Source organism: Molothrus ater, chromosome 7, assembly GCF_012460135.2.
Source record: "Molothrus ater isolate BHLD 08-10-18 breed brown headed cowbird chromosome 7, BPBGC_Mater_1.1, whole genome shotgun sequence".
NCBI lineage: Eukaryota > Metazoa > Chordata > Aves > Passeriformes > Icteridae > Molothrus > Molothrus ater.
The window spans coordinates 6,906,233-6,925,308 of NC_050484.2; the positions used below are offsets into that span (position 1 = coordinate 6,906,233).

The window sequence follows — 19,076 nt, forward strand, 5'->3', positions numbered from 1 at the left end:
GGAGACAGCAGGACTTCCCTCATCCCACCCAATTCCCTCTACTCTGCCATCTAGGGCCTCAGTGAAGCGCCTGAATGAAGCTTTCCTCCTCCAGTTAATGATATTAATTAACTGCAACTGGCCAAGTGTCCCCAGGTATCCCAGGGGGCTGGAGATGAAAACTTGGTCTGCATGGTTCTCTCCGTGCACGATCTGCAGCAAAGTTGTTATTGTCATTTTTAATGCAGGAGCCTGGGTTTTATCGTATCAGCTCAAGAAATTGGGTATCTTAATTCAACCCCAAATTCCTTTTTAGAGATTGAAAACAAACCTTCTCCTTGTAGGAGACTGTCTAATCATAAAACTGCAAAGGAGTCCAAGGGCAGAGCAGACTGTACATTGTCTGAGAAAGGCGAACAATATTTTGACAGCTGAGAGAAAGGTGGCCAGCAGCTTCTGGACTCTGCCTTAGTCACCTTATTTGCATTGCTTCATAATTCTTGTTTTGTACTTTACTGCCCTTTTGTATCATAATTCTATCCTAGTTTTCTCTGGAAACGTGCTGATGTTATATTTTCAAAGCAGATCTATTGGGTAGAAATTCTGTCATGACACATTTTTCCTTCCACCTCTGGGACAATGCAGCTGTTACCCTTTAAAAAATATTAAAGGCATGGCACGCACTTCAGAGTGATGTAGCATTTCTTTGAACAGGTTTCCAGTTTTTCCTATTAGTAGGAGGCTTGGCCCTCAGCATTTAAACCCATGACCTAAACGCGGACACGCACGTCAGGCCATTCCACTAATCTCACTCAGCTGTCCCCTTCGGGGCAAAATCAGCAATCATACTTTGGCATGTGATCTCCACTCTTCTGGCAGAGAAAGGGAAAATTTCATTGTGACTTGATACAGGCCTAGAATATCTTAATCTTAGTACCATGTCAACACTATTTTTGCTTCTGGTTTCAGTCAAAAATCCAAATCCACATCTGAGTTGGTTTTTTTTTTGTAAACAAAGTGTATTCTTTAGTAGATCCACTCTAAATAATAGACATTAGAATTGGCATTGTGACCAGAAGCATTTATCAGAGCAGGTATTTTCCCATAATAGCAAGCTTAAGTAGCGTAAAATTTATATTCATGGCCTTGAAAATTAAGGTCTTAGTGTGAGTGATGACATTTGGGACTATACTCATATCCAGAAAATAATAGAGCCTATAGTCAAATTCCCCTTAGAAAGTACGTTTTCATTCCCTGAAGTTGTGAGTACTGGGCACAAGAAACAAAAAATACAGCTGATTTCTAGGAAGTTTGATTCAGAAGTACTCATCTTGAATCTGAGCATTGTCTTGGAGAGCCTTAGAGTGGCCAGAACACAGCTGGGCTCTCTCAACTCTGTTGTACTGACATCAATCAGTTCTGCCTGGTGGCTTATTGATTCCAAACTGTTAACAAGTTATCCTGATCTGGTAAGTCCCTCATGCTGGCTCATTTATTCGTGTATTTGTGCTGAATATTGAAAATCAAAAACTTTGATTGCATTAATTCTTTTGAATTTCTACATACTTTAGGTAGCTGCTCTTGAGGTTATTTTTATCAATACTGGTCTTCACATTCTTCAAAGTGATTGTTTAGTATTTCAGATTTTTCTTTATTTCTAAGCACTTTTGTGCCACTAATACACTCTCTTCAGACTCATTTCTACAGTCACTAAATAGTGATCTCCTACAGAAATAAATACTGGAAATGTAAGTAAGATGAATACAATTATATACTACAATACTGCACAGACCGAGTTAGAGTTAACAAAAATTCACAGAATTATACAGGGTTTTGCTGCATTATGTTAGCAAAAGGGATTAATTTAAGGGTTTGCTTTGCTTTATGCCTGATGGTCTGCAGCACACTGTAGGTAACACCAAATAATTTTATCTGCTCTTATCCATTCAGAGAATACAGAGATCGTGAGCCTTTGTTTCTCCTCTACCTCCAAGCAGATCCAGCTCTTGGAGAGTCTTGTATCACTGTTACTCATGCACTGAAAAGTGTTCATGGGCTGAGTACCAAGATGGAGACACTAAGCCAGTTCTCATTTTAAAAAACTTTCAGTTTTATACTATAGAGTTATGCCAAATATATGCCAGTACAGGATTTGGTCTAGAAGATCTGTTCCAGATGCAACATGTGTGTCAGAATCAAAGTAACACTGGATCCCTTCCAACTCAGCTTATTCTCCGAAAACAGCAGCATCAGATGGAAGAAATAATGTGATAAATCTTCACTCATGACACCTGATTATGACTTTTGGACACTTAATTCCAAATTCTGCATCTATCAGCCCAGCCTTTTCCTTTTTATTCCTCTGTCCTAGCCTTTAAACTGAAATCGAGGTCATCAGCCCAGCCTTTTCCTTTTTATTCCTCTGTCCTAGCCGTTAAGCTGAAATTGAGGACAAACACTCCAAATTTCCTGTGATAGGAAGTGCCAAGTTTTGGATGAGATTCTGACAGGTGCAAATAACTCCAGTGCAAGCATGGTAAAGATGCTGTGGGTCCTGCTGAAACCCCAAACCAAATACTAGCTGGAAACCACCAAGAGCCAGCCTGGTGTCAAAGAGCAGCTAATTCACATCCAAGACTCCAGGTCTTTCTGAAACTGAGTGCTATTCAAGGAAACAATAATTTTCAATTTTTTATCTTGAAAAACTTTACTTTTTAAATTTGGTGGAGTCATAACTAGAAACAGATTCATGATCTGTAATGAATTCCTTCTTTCTTTGATTTTCTGCCCAGAAATGAGATCTGCTCCCATACAATAGTCTGTAAGGAAGATTTTAAAGCCTATGACTTGAATTCTATCTTACTTTGGTATTTTTTTTAAACTTGGGTATGATGAATCAAAGGCACAAATAGTATATTTTGGAGAAGCTTTTATCCTTGCCAATTGCTAAAATACCAAATACAGGTAAGTGAGCACCAAAATAGTAATCTGCACTTCTGGAAGTATCTGAAACTTCAACATAAATAGAAATTCATTAGGTTCTTTCCCTTTCCAGCCACTTCAGGAAGATTCTGCTTAAGATCCATTTCAGATCTTAGGACAGAGGTTCCTGAAATTTGTGTGTGCTTGAATGTAGGGCAAAATGTTTTTCTTCATGTCATCCTTTTTTCTTTTTTTTTTACTTGAAATGCTGGATTATGTTATTTAGTAACTAAAGAATTGTGATTTCCACATACCTCTTTCTGGATGGGATGCCATTCTAAGAATTGATATTATTTTACTATAATCACCACTGTGTTTACCCATGTATTGCACCTGAAAACAGAGCAAGGCTGTGACTGATCCTTCCTACTTCTTCCCTGGAGCACCTCTGGTCTCTGAGGCTTATTAGTAGGATCTATCCAAAAACCATCAAAAGCTAAGTTTCCAATTAATCCTTAGAGTAAAATGTACTGGAAAATTTTCATCCCCTTAAAAAATGGAGTAAGATTTTTGACTGCCCCTGTTCTTAGTGAAACTCTGTAGTGTTTTGTTTTGGTTTTTTTTTTTTTTCATTCTGATAGAGAGAGCTTTATAAGCATACAGTTGTTTAAAAGCAAAACTTAACTGAACAGAAATTATGGTGGCACCAGCAGATCAGAAAAATACATCTGAAAGGTAAACAATATCTTGAGTTAATACGTGGTGAGTTAATAAAATGTGTGAAGTCTCCTCTTGGGAAAGACCAAAGGCGTCGAGGCCAGGGATGCTTTCAAGGTATATGGAAATGGCTCACTAACATTTGTAGATTGATAAAATTAGAGGCATTAAAACTAACAAACATTCTTGAAATACTACTTTGGGTAATGTGCAACCAGCTCCAGCCATTATTGTAACACTGCAGTGGGAGACAGATACTTACTTTGAGATTTCTAAATTAATTTAGCAAGAAGATGCAGAGTAATTTTGATCAGGAAATACAGATGTGTAAAAAGCAGACAATGCAACAGATTTAAAGCCTGATCTAAACACTATGTAGACATAAATTCTGGAAGGGATGGAAAAAATAGGTAAGAGACATTTACATTTGTTGCCAGACAAAACCTGAAGCTATAAATTACTTTGTCACATATGGCAATCAGCTTTGAAAACCCAAATAGGAGCTTCTGAAATCAATTTTCTAATCCAAAATTTCTCAGAGGTATTTTTTGTAACCCATAAGAACTTGCTGTGCTTGCAAGTGGCCTGTGCTAATCCTAGAAGATACAAGTCTTCTAATTTTCATCCAGTTGTGTGAGGAATGTGTACAATGCTGAAAACCTTAATTACAAGGTTGAATTTTAATAGCAAAACCAGCATTCACAAAGCCCTTGGTGCACATTGTGCTGTGTATCGTATGTTAGATCTCATTTTCTTTTTTTCCAATGATTAACTGAGGAGGATTCAATGAAACAAAGTTAAAAATTGGCCATAACTAGCATTTTTAATGAGAATTATCTACTACTGTAGTAGTAATTATGCTGAAACAGAGAAGATGGCCAAAATTGTGGACAACTTCTATCAGCTTCTCAAGTAAAGGACAAACCTGGGTTAGACATTCCAAAAGCAATAAAGAACCTGTTTGCTACCCACCAGCTTAGCCCAGCCTCAGAATCAATTTCTCTTAAGAACTCATCCAAAACAGGGCTCTAGCTAGAAAATAAGATTCCTTGCCTTGGTGTTTCTATTCCAGAGGTACACTACAAGACCTACCTGTCTTTCCACACCATGTAAAATCATTCAGATGACTACAACCTACTTGGGAACATAATTAGAGGAATCGTATTTCTGTCATAATAGGAATTGAAGAGAGCTTCTACTTCCCAATTTGAAGTGGTTTGTGAATGAGAAATAACAGCTACAAATGAAGGCTTGGTAGGAGGGTGAGAGAATGGGTACTGGCCTTTTGGCACACACTTCTCCTGGCATTCCTCCAGCGTCAGGAAGTTGTTCTCATTGCCATGGCATCCACCATACTCAAACACCTCACACTTGCGGCTCTTGATGCTGAAGAAATATCGGATGTGGATGGCTTTGCATGGGCCTTCGTCTGCTTTCATGGCACAGAAGGAGTGCACCAGCTTCAGTGGTGGCAAACCAGCACCTGGAGCACCGAGGAGAAGCAGAAGAGCTGAGTTAGTTTGCTGCACACTGCAGGGTGTAACTCCCAGATGGGGTTTCTTGTGTGTTCTTCCAGAGAGGCACTGCAGAGCTCCCAGCACACTGAACAGATGTAAAAAGAAAAACATCATCTGCATTGGAACACAGATTCCATTCGATCAATTCAAATGTGTGGCTTCAATTTTCCACCAAAACAGCTCACAGTATAAACTTCAACTCCTCATCACAAACCTCTAAACAGTTATGGAGTGTGGCTGAGTCACAGGAGCTGGGGTGCAACGCTGAATAACAAAAACACACAAAGACACAAAGACCACCAGGGCAGAAAGGTTTCCTTGGGCTCTCTTCCGTGCACTGCTCCCAGAGAACTTGGCTCGTAAAGGAGCTGCCAGGGAACAGTGTGGGATGGCCAGAGGCCTGCAGAGGGCATCACTCTCCTGTCAGATGGCACTTCACAGGGACACAAACCCTGCTGGCACCACTGACCGGCACCAGACTCCTTTTCCTTTCATCTCACTGTTCTTGCATTACAGCTTTCAACAGCAAACAGCTAGAAAGTCAAGGCAAAACAAGACTGAACGCTTTCAAATTGTGTCATTTCTGTCTTTCAATATATATTAGGTCAGGGAGTGTTCCATATAAATTTTCATAGGCATTGTGAAGAACACTACCAAAGTTTCACCCTGTCAATGTCTATAAAGAAATTCTGACCAACAATCCAGTTCCTGATACTGTTCCCTTACAAATATATGGTTTACTTTTTTTTTTCTCTTTTAGTTTTCCAAGGCAGTATTTTACCCTAGAGGGTTCTGAAAGCTCTGTAGAGCTTGTGGGCATGCCATAGGAGCCAGAAGAACAGATCTAAAGTTTTTCATTCATTCATCCTACAGCTAATTAGAACATTGATGTCTCAGAACTTACATGCAAACATGCAAAACATCTGTGCTCTTTGCAGTGGCCCAGGAAGGAGACAAAAGTAAAAAAGAAGAGAAGAGTTTACATGATCACATAATCATTACAGACTCCTACTCTTACTAGTTTAAATTTCCAGTTTTAATTAAAAGAATCCACGAAAATCAGTCTTTATGACATGGTTAAAAGGGACCTTGTGTACTTACTACCCACCTGCTCTGTGGATATCTAATTTTAGCATCTAAAATTGACCTTATTATACAATTCTTGAATTAAATTCTAAGAGCTGAGATAAATCCTCAGAAGTACTGAGGTCTATGGAAGTTTACTTATTTTATTACATTTGATTATAACTATCCAACTTATAGAAAATAAACAAATTTCAGCACTAAAATCTTTTCAAGAATAGCATTTAAGTCCTTGAAAAACTAACAACCTCTATTACATGATTACTGCCAACAGAACAATCATAGCACACAGTCAGATCTTCCAAAAGTGGACCATTTGGTGTTAAAATACATATAAAAAAGGACTAATTTCAAAATTCTATTTAAATATTCAGTCCGCAAAATTGTTTGTAAATTAAGCCATATTGGTGAAAGTATATTTTTAGATTTTGAAGTTGGGTATATAGATTTGAAAATATTATTGAAGACCATACAATAGGAAATATTGATGAAATAAACTTACTAATTATAAGAGATGTCACATTTGGTAAACTTGCTGTGGAGCTCAGCCTGCTGAACAAGATTTTTAGAATGTTTTTTCTTTCTGGTTTCATTAACTGGGTCTTCCTGAGTCCATAACATCTTAGTATTTAGAAGTCAAATTAAATGCCAAGTTGGACTTCAAAGGCTCTAAAGTTCTCCAAAAGGCATGGGAATCCTTTGGAAGGGACTTAAAAAGGCTCAACTTAAAAAGTTGAGAGGATCCTGCATTGCAAAATGAAATTTTGGATTTCCCCTGCTCAGTACCAGGGAAAGAAATGCCTTAAAAACACCAACGTTTTCAGTAAGTTATGAACTCACTCCTGAAATGTTAAAATCAAACACTCAGAGCTCCACAGAAACCAATCCAACTCAGATGTGGTGAGGGCTGGCAGCTGGTTTATGAATACGTCATTTTCTTGGCACCCAGAAATGAGATCCCCTCTGTGACCTCTGCCAGTGACCCAGTTCAGTCTACAAGAGGTTGTGAAAACTGACCAGGTTTCCTAACCACTGACATTTCAGACACACAGTTATGTCAGCTCGTTTTCTTGCTGCATTGCACCACCCCAGTGTGGTGGGCTATCCAAACAAAAACAGCATGCAAGCATTGTTGCAAAACTACACCAAGAGGATGAACAAAGGGCTTAGCAGAGTTCATCCTGGGAACTTTCTGCTCTCCACTCCTAGCCCACTTCCCATCAGACCCACGGAACAAAATCATTGTTTTGGTTACCTCCTAAGGCCTTTCCCCTGCAGTCACAGGGATGCTGCTAACCACTGTCAGATGTCCTGACATCTGCTGAGAACATAATGACTAACTGTGTCACACTTCTTGGCAATCACTCAGTTTCCTAGGAATGCTAGAAAGCTGCCATAGTTTGAGTAAAAGCTGTACCCTGTCAAAGCCCCAGGGGCCAAACCCTCCAACTCCAAACAGTAACCAAGTGACTCTGAAGAAAGAGGTCTCCAAGGGATTGGTCGGAACTGAATCATTCTTCTGTCTGGAAACAGTGAAAGAATTCTTCCCCATTATTTTACACCTGGGAGCACTTAACTCACACAGATGATATAAAGTTAGCTTTCCTTCTCAGATTAGAGCAGCAGATGAGAAGGCAAGCAGGAGTATTTGCCCACAGACACACATCTGCCTGTACTTGTTTCATTTGTGGAATATAACTTGACAAAAGTACTTCCTAGTGTAAGGACTCATCCTCTGCTCTTGAACAGTGGGACAAAGTGCTATTACATTTTAGGTGTGAAAGGCATAGGATATGACATTTAGTGAAGATGTCTGTCAGGAAAGTCAGTGAAAATTCCTCAGCAGAAGCAGAGGAAGATAACACTTGAATGAATGTTAATGGAGTTTCTCATCCAAGTGAAGTAAAGTTCCAAGCAATCTGAAGCAGTCAGCTCTAGGATTTCACTACTCTTTGTGTAAGACAGCCCTTTTTTTTGGTAACATGCTGCCTCATTATTCTTTATTAAATACTAAATGATTTTTACTTCATGCATAGACAAAATAATTTAAACCCATATATATACACACATGGTAAATCAGTTTCAACTTTCCAATTCACCTCTATGTCTTGCAATTCAAGGCTGCTGCAGGAGAGAAGGTTGTTTCCTATACTCTCCAGCTTGATTTTGGGCTCTCCAAGTTCAGTTGCTTCCCTGGCTGCTTGAAGCCTTGGCGGTGCAGCAGCTGCCCTGCACTCACTGTATCACTTCTGTAACCCAAACCTCTGCCTACTCTCTTTTTATTGGAAGATTTTGTCTCCTCTTAATTATCTCCATGCTAAATAAACTCCTTTCTTCTCATCTTTTTGTTGGCCTTGCTTTCTAATCCTCCCATAACTCTTATTTGAATGATTCCTATTGGTCTGGATTCCTGGTAAAATGTGCTGCTGAGAGTTCAATATAATCCTCTACCTGACACATTACTAGTGGCAAATAGAGTGGAATAATTATCCTTTGGTTTTTTCCTTAATCCATCACAAAATCACTTGCCTTTTGACATTGATTTTAATAGTAATCACTTTAACATTGAATTAATTTTGTAATGCCCTGTAACTTCCATTGACCTTCCAGCAAATAGAACCTTGTTATACAGGTGCTTCAACATTAATATTCCATCTTGTATTTATGATTGCATTAATTCTCCTTCTTAAGTATAGCACATTGCATGTGTCATTTTAAAAATTAATTTAAGCTCTCATGTTAGATCTGGTTCTGTTGGATATTTATTACTCATCCAATTTAGACACCTGGTCCAGATACATAAAGAATTCTTGTATAATTATAGGACTGTACTAGCCTAGACCAAGACATTTTGTTATAAATACATTAAATAATGATTACAGCTGATATTCACTGTCACACAGAAGTTATTATTTCCCATACTATATCTGGAATAAAACCCCAGCAAAATCTCCTCTCCCTTTTTTAAACTTTTTAATGCAATGGCTTCCTTACATTAGCTGCATGAGCACTAAACACCCATTGCTCTGTTTAACAGCCACTGCACTCCCCAGTCTGTGTTAAGACCAAAGTGCCCTGAATGAAATGGCTGACAGTGACAATGAGCTCCTTGCAGGTATTTTTTGCCATTCCTTTCTTCCTCCAGTCCTTCAGCCTTCCTGCTTTTTGCATCTGTCAAACAAGATGGGGCCAGGACTGTTCCTATACAGCACAGACATTCTCCCCTTTGTTGTCACTCTCATGGCAACTTTTGCCACTCAAGGGGACACCACTCCTCATTGCAGTGCAGTTTGGACACCACTCCTCATTGCAGTGCAGTCATTTCACTGAAAGAGCTTTAATAAGCTGCAGCCAGCCCTGATGCAGCCCTGAGCACAGGTGATCCAGGCAAGGCCCTGTTATCACTTCACTAGAAAGCAGGGCAGTGCTACAAAAGCAGGAGTGGTGAATGAGGCCTCTAATCCTCTTACATTAGTACGAGTGAAAACAATACCTTTCCTCTGGATGTAGGCATAACAAAAGACTCTAATTTGGCTTTCATACTCTTGTGGATAATCTGGAAGGCTGCTTGATAAAAAAGACTTCCTTTTAATTAGGAAAATGAACTGATTTCTACACTGCACCTGAAGCACAATTAGTATGAAAGGTAAGCGTTATGGAGGAGTCGCTTTTCAGAACAGAGATATGAATTGGGAGAATAAAGATCACAAGTATTTCTGAATTTTTATGTAAAAATACTTTGTTTTAGTTTGCTTAGGTTATGTGTTCTTTACTTTATGAGAATTTCCATGGTTATCCTTAATTATAAAGATATGCTGTCATCTTTCCAGCCTTCCTTGGCAATGTCTCCCTTTGATAAGTGGTATCAATACTAAGCACCTTGTCACTAATGAATAGCTGTTTCTTTTCTCTCAATCTTTGTCAGTTTGACAGCTTCCCACCCACACACTGTTCAGTGCTCTTCCTACCCTGTGTTTCCTACATTTTTTTATAGGCAGGCACATTTATTCTTGGCAAGCTTTCACATATGAATAAAAAGCACATTCAATTTGTGAGTCATTTTCTTCAGGCTTTGGAACATCAGCTACAGTGCTGCCTACCACATAAGGGATGAATGAACAATATGCATAACCTGGTTATTTTTATACTTCATTTTTGTTATTACACTTATCTATTGATGGAAAAATGACAGATTTTGTTGGAAGAGAACAAATTAAAAATATTTTTATTACATTGGGCTTGACCCTGCAATCTTGATTATTACTGTAATTAAAATAGACATAAGCCCACTTCTTAAATTCACAAAGCACTTATACTCCATGTGATCCAAAAGTATGACATTAAAAATAATGGCTGCACAGAATTAATTTTATCCTTTAATACCTGAAATTTATGGAATGCTGGGGTAAAATGTCATTGCTTTATAATCATCTAACTTCAAAAACAAATGTTATCAATGATATTGCAGCCCACAAAATTTCAACACTTAAAGTCTGAGTGCAGAAGTTAAATCTTGAGAAACCACAAATAAAATTTTAATTAACAACAATCTAAATATTTAGTGAAAACAGTACAGCAAAAGCTTTTTTATTGTAAACACTACAACCGAGTCCTCAGTAGTCACAAAAACAGGATCCTAGTTTAATAGCTAAGCCTCACATCTGATGGGTTTTTACTTCAGAATTAAAGCCAGAAGTTCAGAATTGTTTCTCTTGCTAAATCAGTTAGTGGTCACATAATCCTAAGTAACCAGTTGCAAAATAACCAGTGAAAAATAATCCCCAGTAAAATGACTATTTAATTTCCTTGAGATTATTTACTTATTTTCTTTTATAAACAAAGCAAACAGAGGAAAAAATTAAGCCATCAGATTTTTTGTTATGGTGACAAAGTGTGCAAGCTGGTTTGGCCTCCACGACCTACAAGCTTGGCTAAGAATTTATACAGCACTAAGAGTTGTGGGGCAAAGGTAAATGTGGCTTTGCCCTCAAACAAAAAGGGCATTTTTATACTTCAGAGTTTAAAAGAAACAATTTATTCTGCATGAACCAGTCTTTACTACACAGCCATTCTAGTCATACACTTAACCTGGAACAGCACATATATTAAATTTTAGTGACTAATTGTGACACAGTCCTGTCTTAGTATAGCCATGACTATGCCCAACTACTATTTCTGTCTCAAAGAACACTGCTGCAAAAGTCTGATAGAGAGAAATAATCTGGATGGAAACAGGACAAAACATAACAAAAAGGTTCCCCTTAGCTGCACTTTCATTTGCACTTCAAAATCAGACTTGTCAAACAAAAGCATCCCCTTCAGAGTCCTCTGCAACTTGGGGAAGTGGTCAGAGTTTCAAGTCACTTCCTCAAAGGAAAAAGTAATATTTTAGTGTGGCCCCAGGAGTGTATTTTTCCCTCATCTTTCTCAGAATTGTTTGGGAAGAAATTGAAATATCCTTCACAATGATAGCCAGTCGCGAATTCTGATAGATCTTAATTTCAGTGAAGTAAACAATGATCTTTGCACGGTGAAAAATCAAGAACATCCCCATTTCTAACAGTCACACTGCTTTTCTAACAAAAATTTTCAGCTAGTGAGTTTTTAGTCATAGAATTGTAGAATATCCAGAGTTGGAAGGAATTAACAAGGATCAAGTCCAATTCCTTTATTTATTCAGTGATATCAAATCACTTGGGCAATACAAAGACCTTCCTTAAGGCCCAGGAAAACTACCAGGACAGTAATTGTATCATCTTTAAAGCCAACTTTGAAAATTAACTGTGACTCAAGAGATCTGTGCATGGAACAGAGCAACATCAATCTACAACGGTATTAATCATATTTTTGCTTTTTCTGTGTGAGGAAATAAAGCCTGAGTAACCCGCTCTATGTTTCCTTGCCTGAATATTGAGCTTTTCCATGCTGCTAGAGCAGAGCTTTAAAGGAATCATCTTGACATCTAACCCAGTGTTTGATTAGGATTAGATGCTGCAAATAGCTTGGTAAACAGAAGCCCCAGCAGAAGGCAATTTTGCTAAAGCTTAATAGATAATTATAAGCATCTCTCTCCTAGTTAGACACCATTTTTAGCTGAGTCCCAATTTCAAACGTTTCCCACAAAAGTTCTCAAGTACAGAATTACACCTGCAGTGCATTTTAACATAGTGGGTGTTGTTGTTTGAGCGTTTGGTTTTTGTTGGTTGAGTTTTAGGTGTTTTCTAGGATCTCTTACCCACAACATGCTCTTCTTTGCTGCCATCCAGCTCAGCAGTCGCGTGCTCGGCGATACAGAAGAGCAGCAAGATAAAGGGTGAAGGTGAGGAAAGTCCCTTCTTTCTTCCCTTCATTTCTCCTGCGTAACATAAAAGTGAGAATTGACAAATTCAGTCAGATTCCTTGAGCATTCTGCAAAAGCTATTAGCAGGGCAGTGCACAGCCCTGTGGGCAGACACACAAACTGGGAGCTTTGGAGATAATGTGAGCTCTTTTAGCATAAACCTCTTGTCAGCACAATGAAACACAAGACAAGGATTGCAAGTCTCCCGTCCCATCTCCAATCCAGGTTAGAGGCACTGCTACTGCTTTAATCTAAGCCCCAACTGAAATCACCTCCTGGAACACATCATGACAGAAAATATAACACTTGGTACTTTTAATGTCCTGATGCTAATTGCACAATTAGCATTGCTTGCCAAGTCAAATAATTCCAAGTCTTATTCCATCTGCAGAACCTAGATTCATTACCACAAGATTTTCAAACAAATGTTTAATCATTTTATAATTAGCAGGATCCCAAATTACTAAATACCATTTCAGAGTAATCAGTGAACTTTTTGCAGCATAGGCTTCAGCGCCTTCTGCAGGATTTTCTATCTTGTACATCTCTTTAATACTGAGAGCCTCACCTCCAAACTTGAGTTCAGAGCTATTATTTTTCACTTTGAAGCAGTGCAATCACTGACAGAAGAAAAACACTTTTATCCCATGGCAGCTGTCATGCTGAGGTTGCTAAAGATGAGGTTATGCACGCACACATGAAATTACCTTCAGAAAACTTTTGCTTTAACTTTTTTAGAAATACATATTTTCCAACTAACTAAAAGTTCCTTAAGGGTCTCTGGATTTTAATTAGAAAATAGACCCAATGTCTTCTTTGTTACCAACAGATCAATTCCCTATTCATAATAGGGAATAGAAGGGAGTTCCCTACCCTCTTCTCTTAAAGTACAGTACTGAATTTCTTTTTGCTATGTTAATTAATATTAAGTAAATAAAACTTAAAATCTAAGGGCTAGGAAGTTTCTAACCTTCAGACACTCTTTGGTCTTGAGTGTTTCTGTTTACATGCCTGTGAAGACAAAGTGGTCTTCACCAAATCGGGGCCACAATTCTCATTTCTCTCTAGAAAACTTGCCAATTTTTCCCTCTTGCATACTCAGTGTTTTCCCAGCTTGCAGCATGTAATAAAAAGGAAATTAATTCTTAAAAATAACTTGCTGAAATCATGAACAGCACTAACTATTTAGGTAATTTTTAATTTGACAATGCCCTTTAGAAGGCTTCAGTATATAATGTAGGGAAAACTACTGAGAGTTCTTCCTTTTTTATATATATTTTTTTTTTAATAATGGAACAAGAGTTTTGGTTTTAAAGGAATTTCTTTTTTAGCCAGAAAATATGACCATGGTAAATTCCACATCATAATGCATTCCTGCCAAAACAAACAAAAAATTTCATGTCTTTGATTCCTTCTAGACTCAATTATTTCGCCTAACTTCTACAGGAACGGATAAAAGGCTTTATCCACATACAGTTTGGCAAAACATTTTGCAAACTAATATAGATCCCATTTTGTGCTTTTAATCATGATTTTAAAATCTTTCCTCAAAACTATTTTTTAATTCTGTGAACAAATTCAGAAATCATTGTTTTTCTAGCAGAGATAGAATAACCTCTCCTGGATTAGAAACCAATGCACAAGTTTTGAAATAGTCCCTAAATGGAAAAAATGAGCAAGAGCTAGAGTATTTTTCAAAGAAATAAAATTAGCATTTTTTATCATAATTCCAACTGAAACTCCAGTTTTACAATCCTTTATATACAAAGTTTTGTAATACCTGACCTTGGAGGAATTATGCATTTTTATCCAAATGTTAAAAAAAAAAGGGTCGCAATAAGTCTTTTAATTCACCCCTGATAAGAAGTCTAGTCATGCTTTAAAATGGACAGTAACTCTGTACATGGCAACCTGAAGTTGTCCAAGTGTCCAAGACTGTCTCTGTGATTTGAGAGACATCTGATTTGTGATGTTAGTTTGACATCAGCTGAAATTAAAATAAATCCACAACTAATAAAGATGATATGGGGAGAAACATTAAGTAAAAAAATTCAAAGAACTGCACAGACAATTATCGTTACAATATAAAAAATTTGGTGATCATTTGACATGGTCTAGGCTCACTTAAAGCAAAAATACCATCAAATATTCAGATTGGATACTTAGATATAAAGTAATAACTTGCAAACTGCCTGGTTCCAGTGAGGTCACTGGAATAAAAAGTTACAAAATACATTTATAGTTTTTGAATTACATGGGAAAGAGCAAATTTCTAGCACATTGTTTTTCTTAGAAATAATCATTGGCCCAATTGTGGCTCTTCATAAAGGAACTTGCTAATTATCCACAACCTCAGTAACCCATGGATTAATTCGATGTTTGTCCCTGAGCCCTCATTTTCCATGTTTGAGTTTTTCCAAACATGCCACAAAACTCTCACTAGTTCAGCAAAACTCTCTTTGAATTTGGGTTTTTATCACTCAAACTGAAGCTTTGGTTCCTTCTTCCAGGAATCCACAGAGTATAGATTTACACTGCAAAATTTAGTAATCAGTTTTTAGTCAGTTATCCCATATTCTCAAAAGCTTTTCCCCAAGCAGAACACAGGCAATCAGGCAGAAATGGAAATCCTTAATAAGTTCCTATTTTCTTTTCCATTTGGAAGTAGAATTGTGTGCATCATGAGCTACCATACAGCATTGTCACTGAGTGTTTATGAGGACAAATGATTGCATTTGTACAGAGAACAAAACCCTTCCCAGGGTACAGTATTTCTATTCTTCCACTCAACTCCTACATTTCCACTAAAAGGAAGGGTCACAAGTGTGTCAAAAGCTGGGCACGTCCATGCTTGGGCCAGTTCCCAACAAGAGCGATGCAGGCTGTGCAGCAGCATATCTGCCTTGCTGCAAAGCCTCCTGAGCAAACACAACCTCCTTTATCTCCCTGCTATCCTTCCCAGCAGGCCACACAGTCCCAGAACATTGGGTCAGGTTTGGGTGAGGGTGGGCTGAGTGGGGTGAAGGTTTTGGTAATAAAATGCTTAAATCCTTCCATAGTCTAATTATTTCTTATTATTCCTGAAGGAAGAATGAAATCCCAGATCAAAGCATACTTGGCACTGGATTTTCAATTAAAACCCAAACCCTCTAGAAAAAGTACAGGTTTTCTGACTGGATGTTCAGCTGCCCAGTAACAGAACTTTAAAGCTGTAAGCCTCTTATGATACTGTTATAATTTTTTTATATTTTTTAAAGCACTCTGATTTTTTGTTTTTGTTGTATTTGTATGGAGCAAAAAATTCAAAATACTTTAACTATCATATCTGGCTAGTAAAATGTCAAATGCACACAATGGTGAAAAACTGTGTGTCATGAGAAAAATAGGAAATGTTTAACTGTCTGATTATTTCAGCCACATTCTGAAAACTTGTGAGAGCAAATAAAGCCTTTTCCTTCAGAATGACTCTAGCTTAGGACAGCCAGGTGTCAGTCCAGCATTAATATTCTCCATCATGGTGTCATTAATGTATTTTTCATACAGACAATTCCTAAGGAACTGGCATTCTACTGCTCCCAAACTCCCCCACCTTTTAATGAGACATTTTATAACAGACAACAAGAATTTTACTTGACAAAGAAGATCAAAGGTCGGTGGATAATAATTGGCACTGATTTGTTGACTGATTTAATTAAACGCTTTCATTTGGTGCCATTAGCTTCCCTCAGTCTGAAACACAGGTAGCCAAGGCAGACCACAAGCCATCAAGGAAGCTCCCAGTTACAGATCTTCACTATCTGGCCTTATAGCCAAGACTTTTTCCTCCTGACACCCAAAACAAAAATAGAAAGAGGATCTCAAGATGTTTTTTGCCAAAACCAGAAAAGTATAAAACTGAATATCTTGTTCATGCAGTTTTCAGCCTTTGGAGACAGGACTTTTATTTTTTTTTTTTTAACCTAGCAGTCTCTTCAACACCAATTTTTCTAGTTCCCTGAATGTTTAGTCACAAACTTTTTTTTTTTCCAGTGTAGCATTTATCTCTAACACGCTAACTGGAAAAAGAAAAATAAAACTAGCATTTCCCATAGTAGCCAAAAAAAGACATCCTTAGAAAAAGGCCTAAAGTGACATTGCAATGATGGTAAAAGTGACTCATTCACACTGACAGCCCAGGAAACAGAAACACACACACACAAAAAGGCAGAGGATATAATTAAGTAGAGGAATTAATAGCAGAAGGTAGGATGTGCATGGCCAGAGGTCCATTTTAGCACGGCCTAAAATGAAGGATTAAAAGGTCTAACTAGACAGGATTATAGCACTTCTGATATAAAAGCAGACCCTTTTCAGGTCACTGTAGTTCAGAGGCATTGCCTTTGCCCTCTGATATCTTGCACTGCCTCCTAGGACTTGTGTGACACAGGTCTCATCAGTCTCCTTTGCAGCATTGTCTCCCAGCTGGCAGAGTCAGTGTTCTCTTTAAAATTATTTTATTACCTGTGCTGGTCTGGAGCTGTTTTCCCATTCCCTCAGCTGTAAATATGAAGAATGGAGTGAGCAGGAATTCCACCACCTCTGTTCTGATGGTGGTACCCGAGTCAATGATGAGCTGTCAATTAAACTGACTGCCACCAGAGCCTTGCGCTGGCACAGCAGCTTTCAAAGTTCAGGAGTGCACTGTGAATCATGAGCATGCAAATATTACTGACTGAAAGCAAAAGCTATGGCAACCCCACCTCCCATCCCAAATTATCTCCCTTTATCTGTGCCCTGCTGTGGCAGCTTTCAGTCTGTGTCAGTCCTGGGACCAGGGACTCCATGTGCTTCCTCCAAGAACTTCAAATTCCTTCTTGTCATGAAAGACAATTTTGGTTGGTTAACTGCCTTTCACTATTTAGCTTAAATGCTTTGCTGCTGCACTATTCCAGTCTCTGAAATTACCTAGTGAGAACTGGAAAGTGAAGTGAAAACTGGGAACTATGGAGAAAATTTGGAGAAAACTAATGTTTTTATTAGCTTTTTTGCTAAAAAGTTGTATAACCTGATGTCACTGATTCAGATTTAAATTCCCACCTTCTTTCTGCTTTTATGAAGGTTATAAATGCTGCTTTTCAAGAAGATGTGATAAAATAATAGAAAGTAAAAACCTTGTCATATTTTGAAATGGAAATATAAAATAACAAGTTAATTAATAAACCCAGCACAAGGAGTCCCTTCTTCCTTATATGCCTGTGGACCTCTTACCTTTTCATTTTCCTTGTTAGCTTCTTTCACTCTTGCTTTAAAACTGTTTTCCATTTTCCCAACTTAGGTCCAGGACCTATTTTTTCCCTTCTGCTGGACTGTTCACATCTGACACTAGGTACTTCTGCCATCATGTCTCCACTCACCTTCTCTTGTGACACAGCTCCAGACCTTAAACTCCTCCTCCCCCGAGTTCTCCTTCTTGCCTGGCTCAGTCAGGTGTCCCATCCATGGTATCCATGACCCAAGAGCAGGGAACTGGATATAATCAGCTAGGCAGGGCTGTAGTGGCAGTAACCCTTGTCGACAGAAGCCTGTAAACAATTTTCCTCTCTGACCAAGCAGTGCAGAGCACCTGATGCAACAGTCAAAGGGAATTATAACTTCTGAAATTAGGACTGATTTATTAAAATAACTGCACTTTTCACAGGACCACTGGGTTTGTCTGCAGCAAATCACATAACTATCTCATTTTCATTTTGATATAGCTTTCAACAGGGAAAAGAAATCTTTTGCTCCTATCAAAATATTTTTACATGTGGACTAAAGCAATAACTTGCTTACATAATTTCATACATTTTAATAAAAAAAACAACCCCACTACACTCGGGCCTGAAGTGCTCAGACAAACTCCCCGTTGGTAGCAAAAATATTGGCCATCTGATCTTATTTTCAAACAGGGAATGCTTTCAGTATCCTAATAAAAACCACTCCAGAGCACAGGATCCACTAGCAAAACAAACAAGCAGCAGTATTAGTTACATCTAAGCACTATAAAGTGTCTAACCTGTTTTTTTTTTCCTAGCAGTTTGGACTGGAAAAGTCCAGCCCATGTGTTCAAGTCTAAGCTGTCCTTATGGATAAACAGAAGTGAATTTAGATGTCAACTAACTTAGCACAATCTGCTTTTCTAGTGGGGAGAGGAATTTCAGCACTATATCATACATAGGTAATCCATTGGTGTGTAATTTCCCATTTGCACACACTCAGGTGCTGGAAATACCACAGGCAGGCACAGGAGGAAACTGCTGCCACAGTGATGCCTCTTGTGACTGGTTTTGGTCATACCCATTCACCTTTTGTAACCTCACCATCACATCAATCACATTTTCACACATACAGAGGTTCAAAACCCAAATTTCCCTGCTCTGTCAGGCAAGCTGAGCTCACCTGCTCTGGCTTCCCAGCTGGAGACACCACAGACACTTTTCCTACAGTGGATTTGTGATGGTCACACAGGTTAGAAATGCTGAAACTGCCTTCAGTGGGAA

The 19,076-nt window shown here is 38.2% G+C and overlaps 1 protein-coding gene across 6 annotated transcripts in view; it reads right to left on the reverse strand.

Moving 5' to 3' along the window:
• Nucleotides 1–19,076, reverse strand: part of TFPI (tissue factor pathway inhibitor) — a 57,456-nt gene that overhangs the window by 12,139 nt on the left and 26,241 nt on the right. For 2 of the 6 annotated variants that reach the window (XM_054515493.1, XM_036387222.2), the window contains exons 2-3: nucleotides 12,454–12,573; nucleotides 4,901–5,101 (exon numbers count right to left, since the gene is read on the reverse strand). In XM_054515493.1, the coding sequence (XP_054371468.1) occupies nucleotides 4,901–5,101; nucleotides 12,454–12,573 (321 nt within the window). Of the gene's footprint in view, nucleotides 1–4,900; nucleotides 5,102–12,453; nucleotides 12,574–17,058; nucleotides 17,140–17,951; nucleotides 18,082–19,076 lie in introns of those variants that run through there. The other 4 variants (XM_054515494.1, XM_054515492.1, XM_054515491.1 and 1 more) reach the window with 4 other exon arrangements.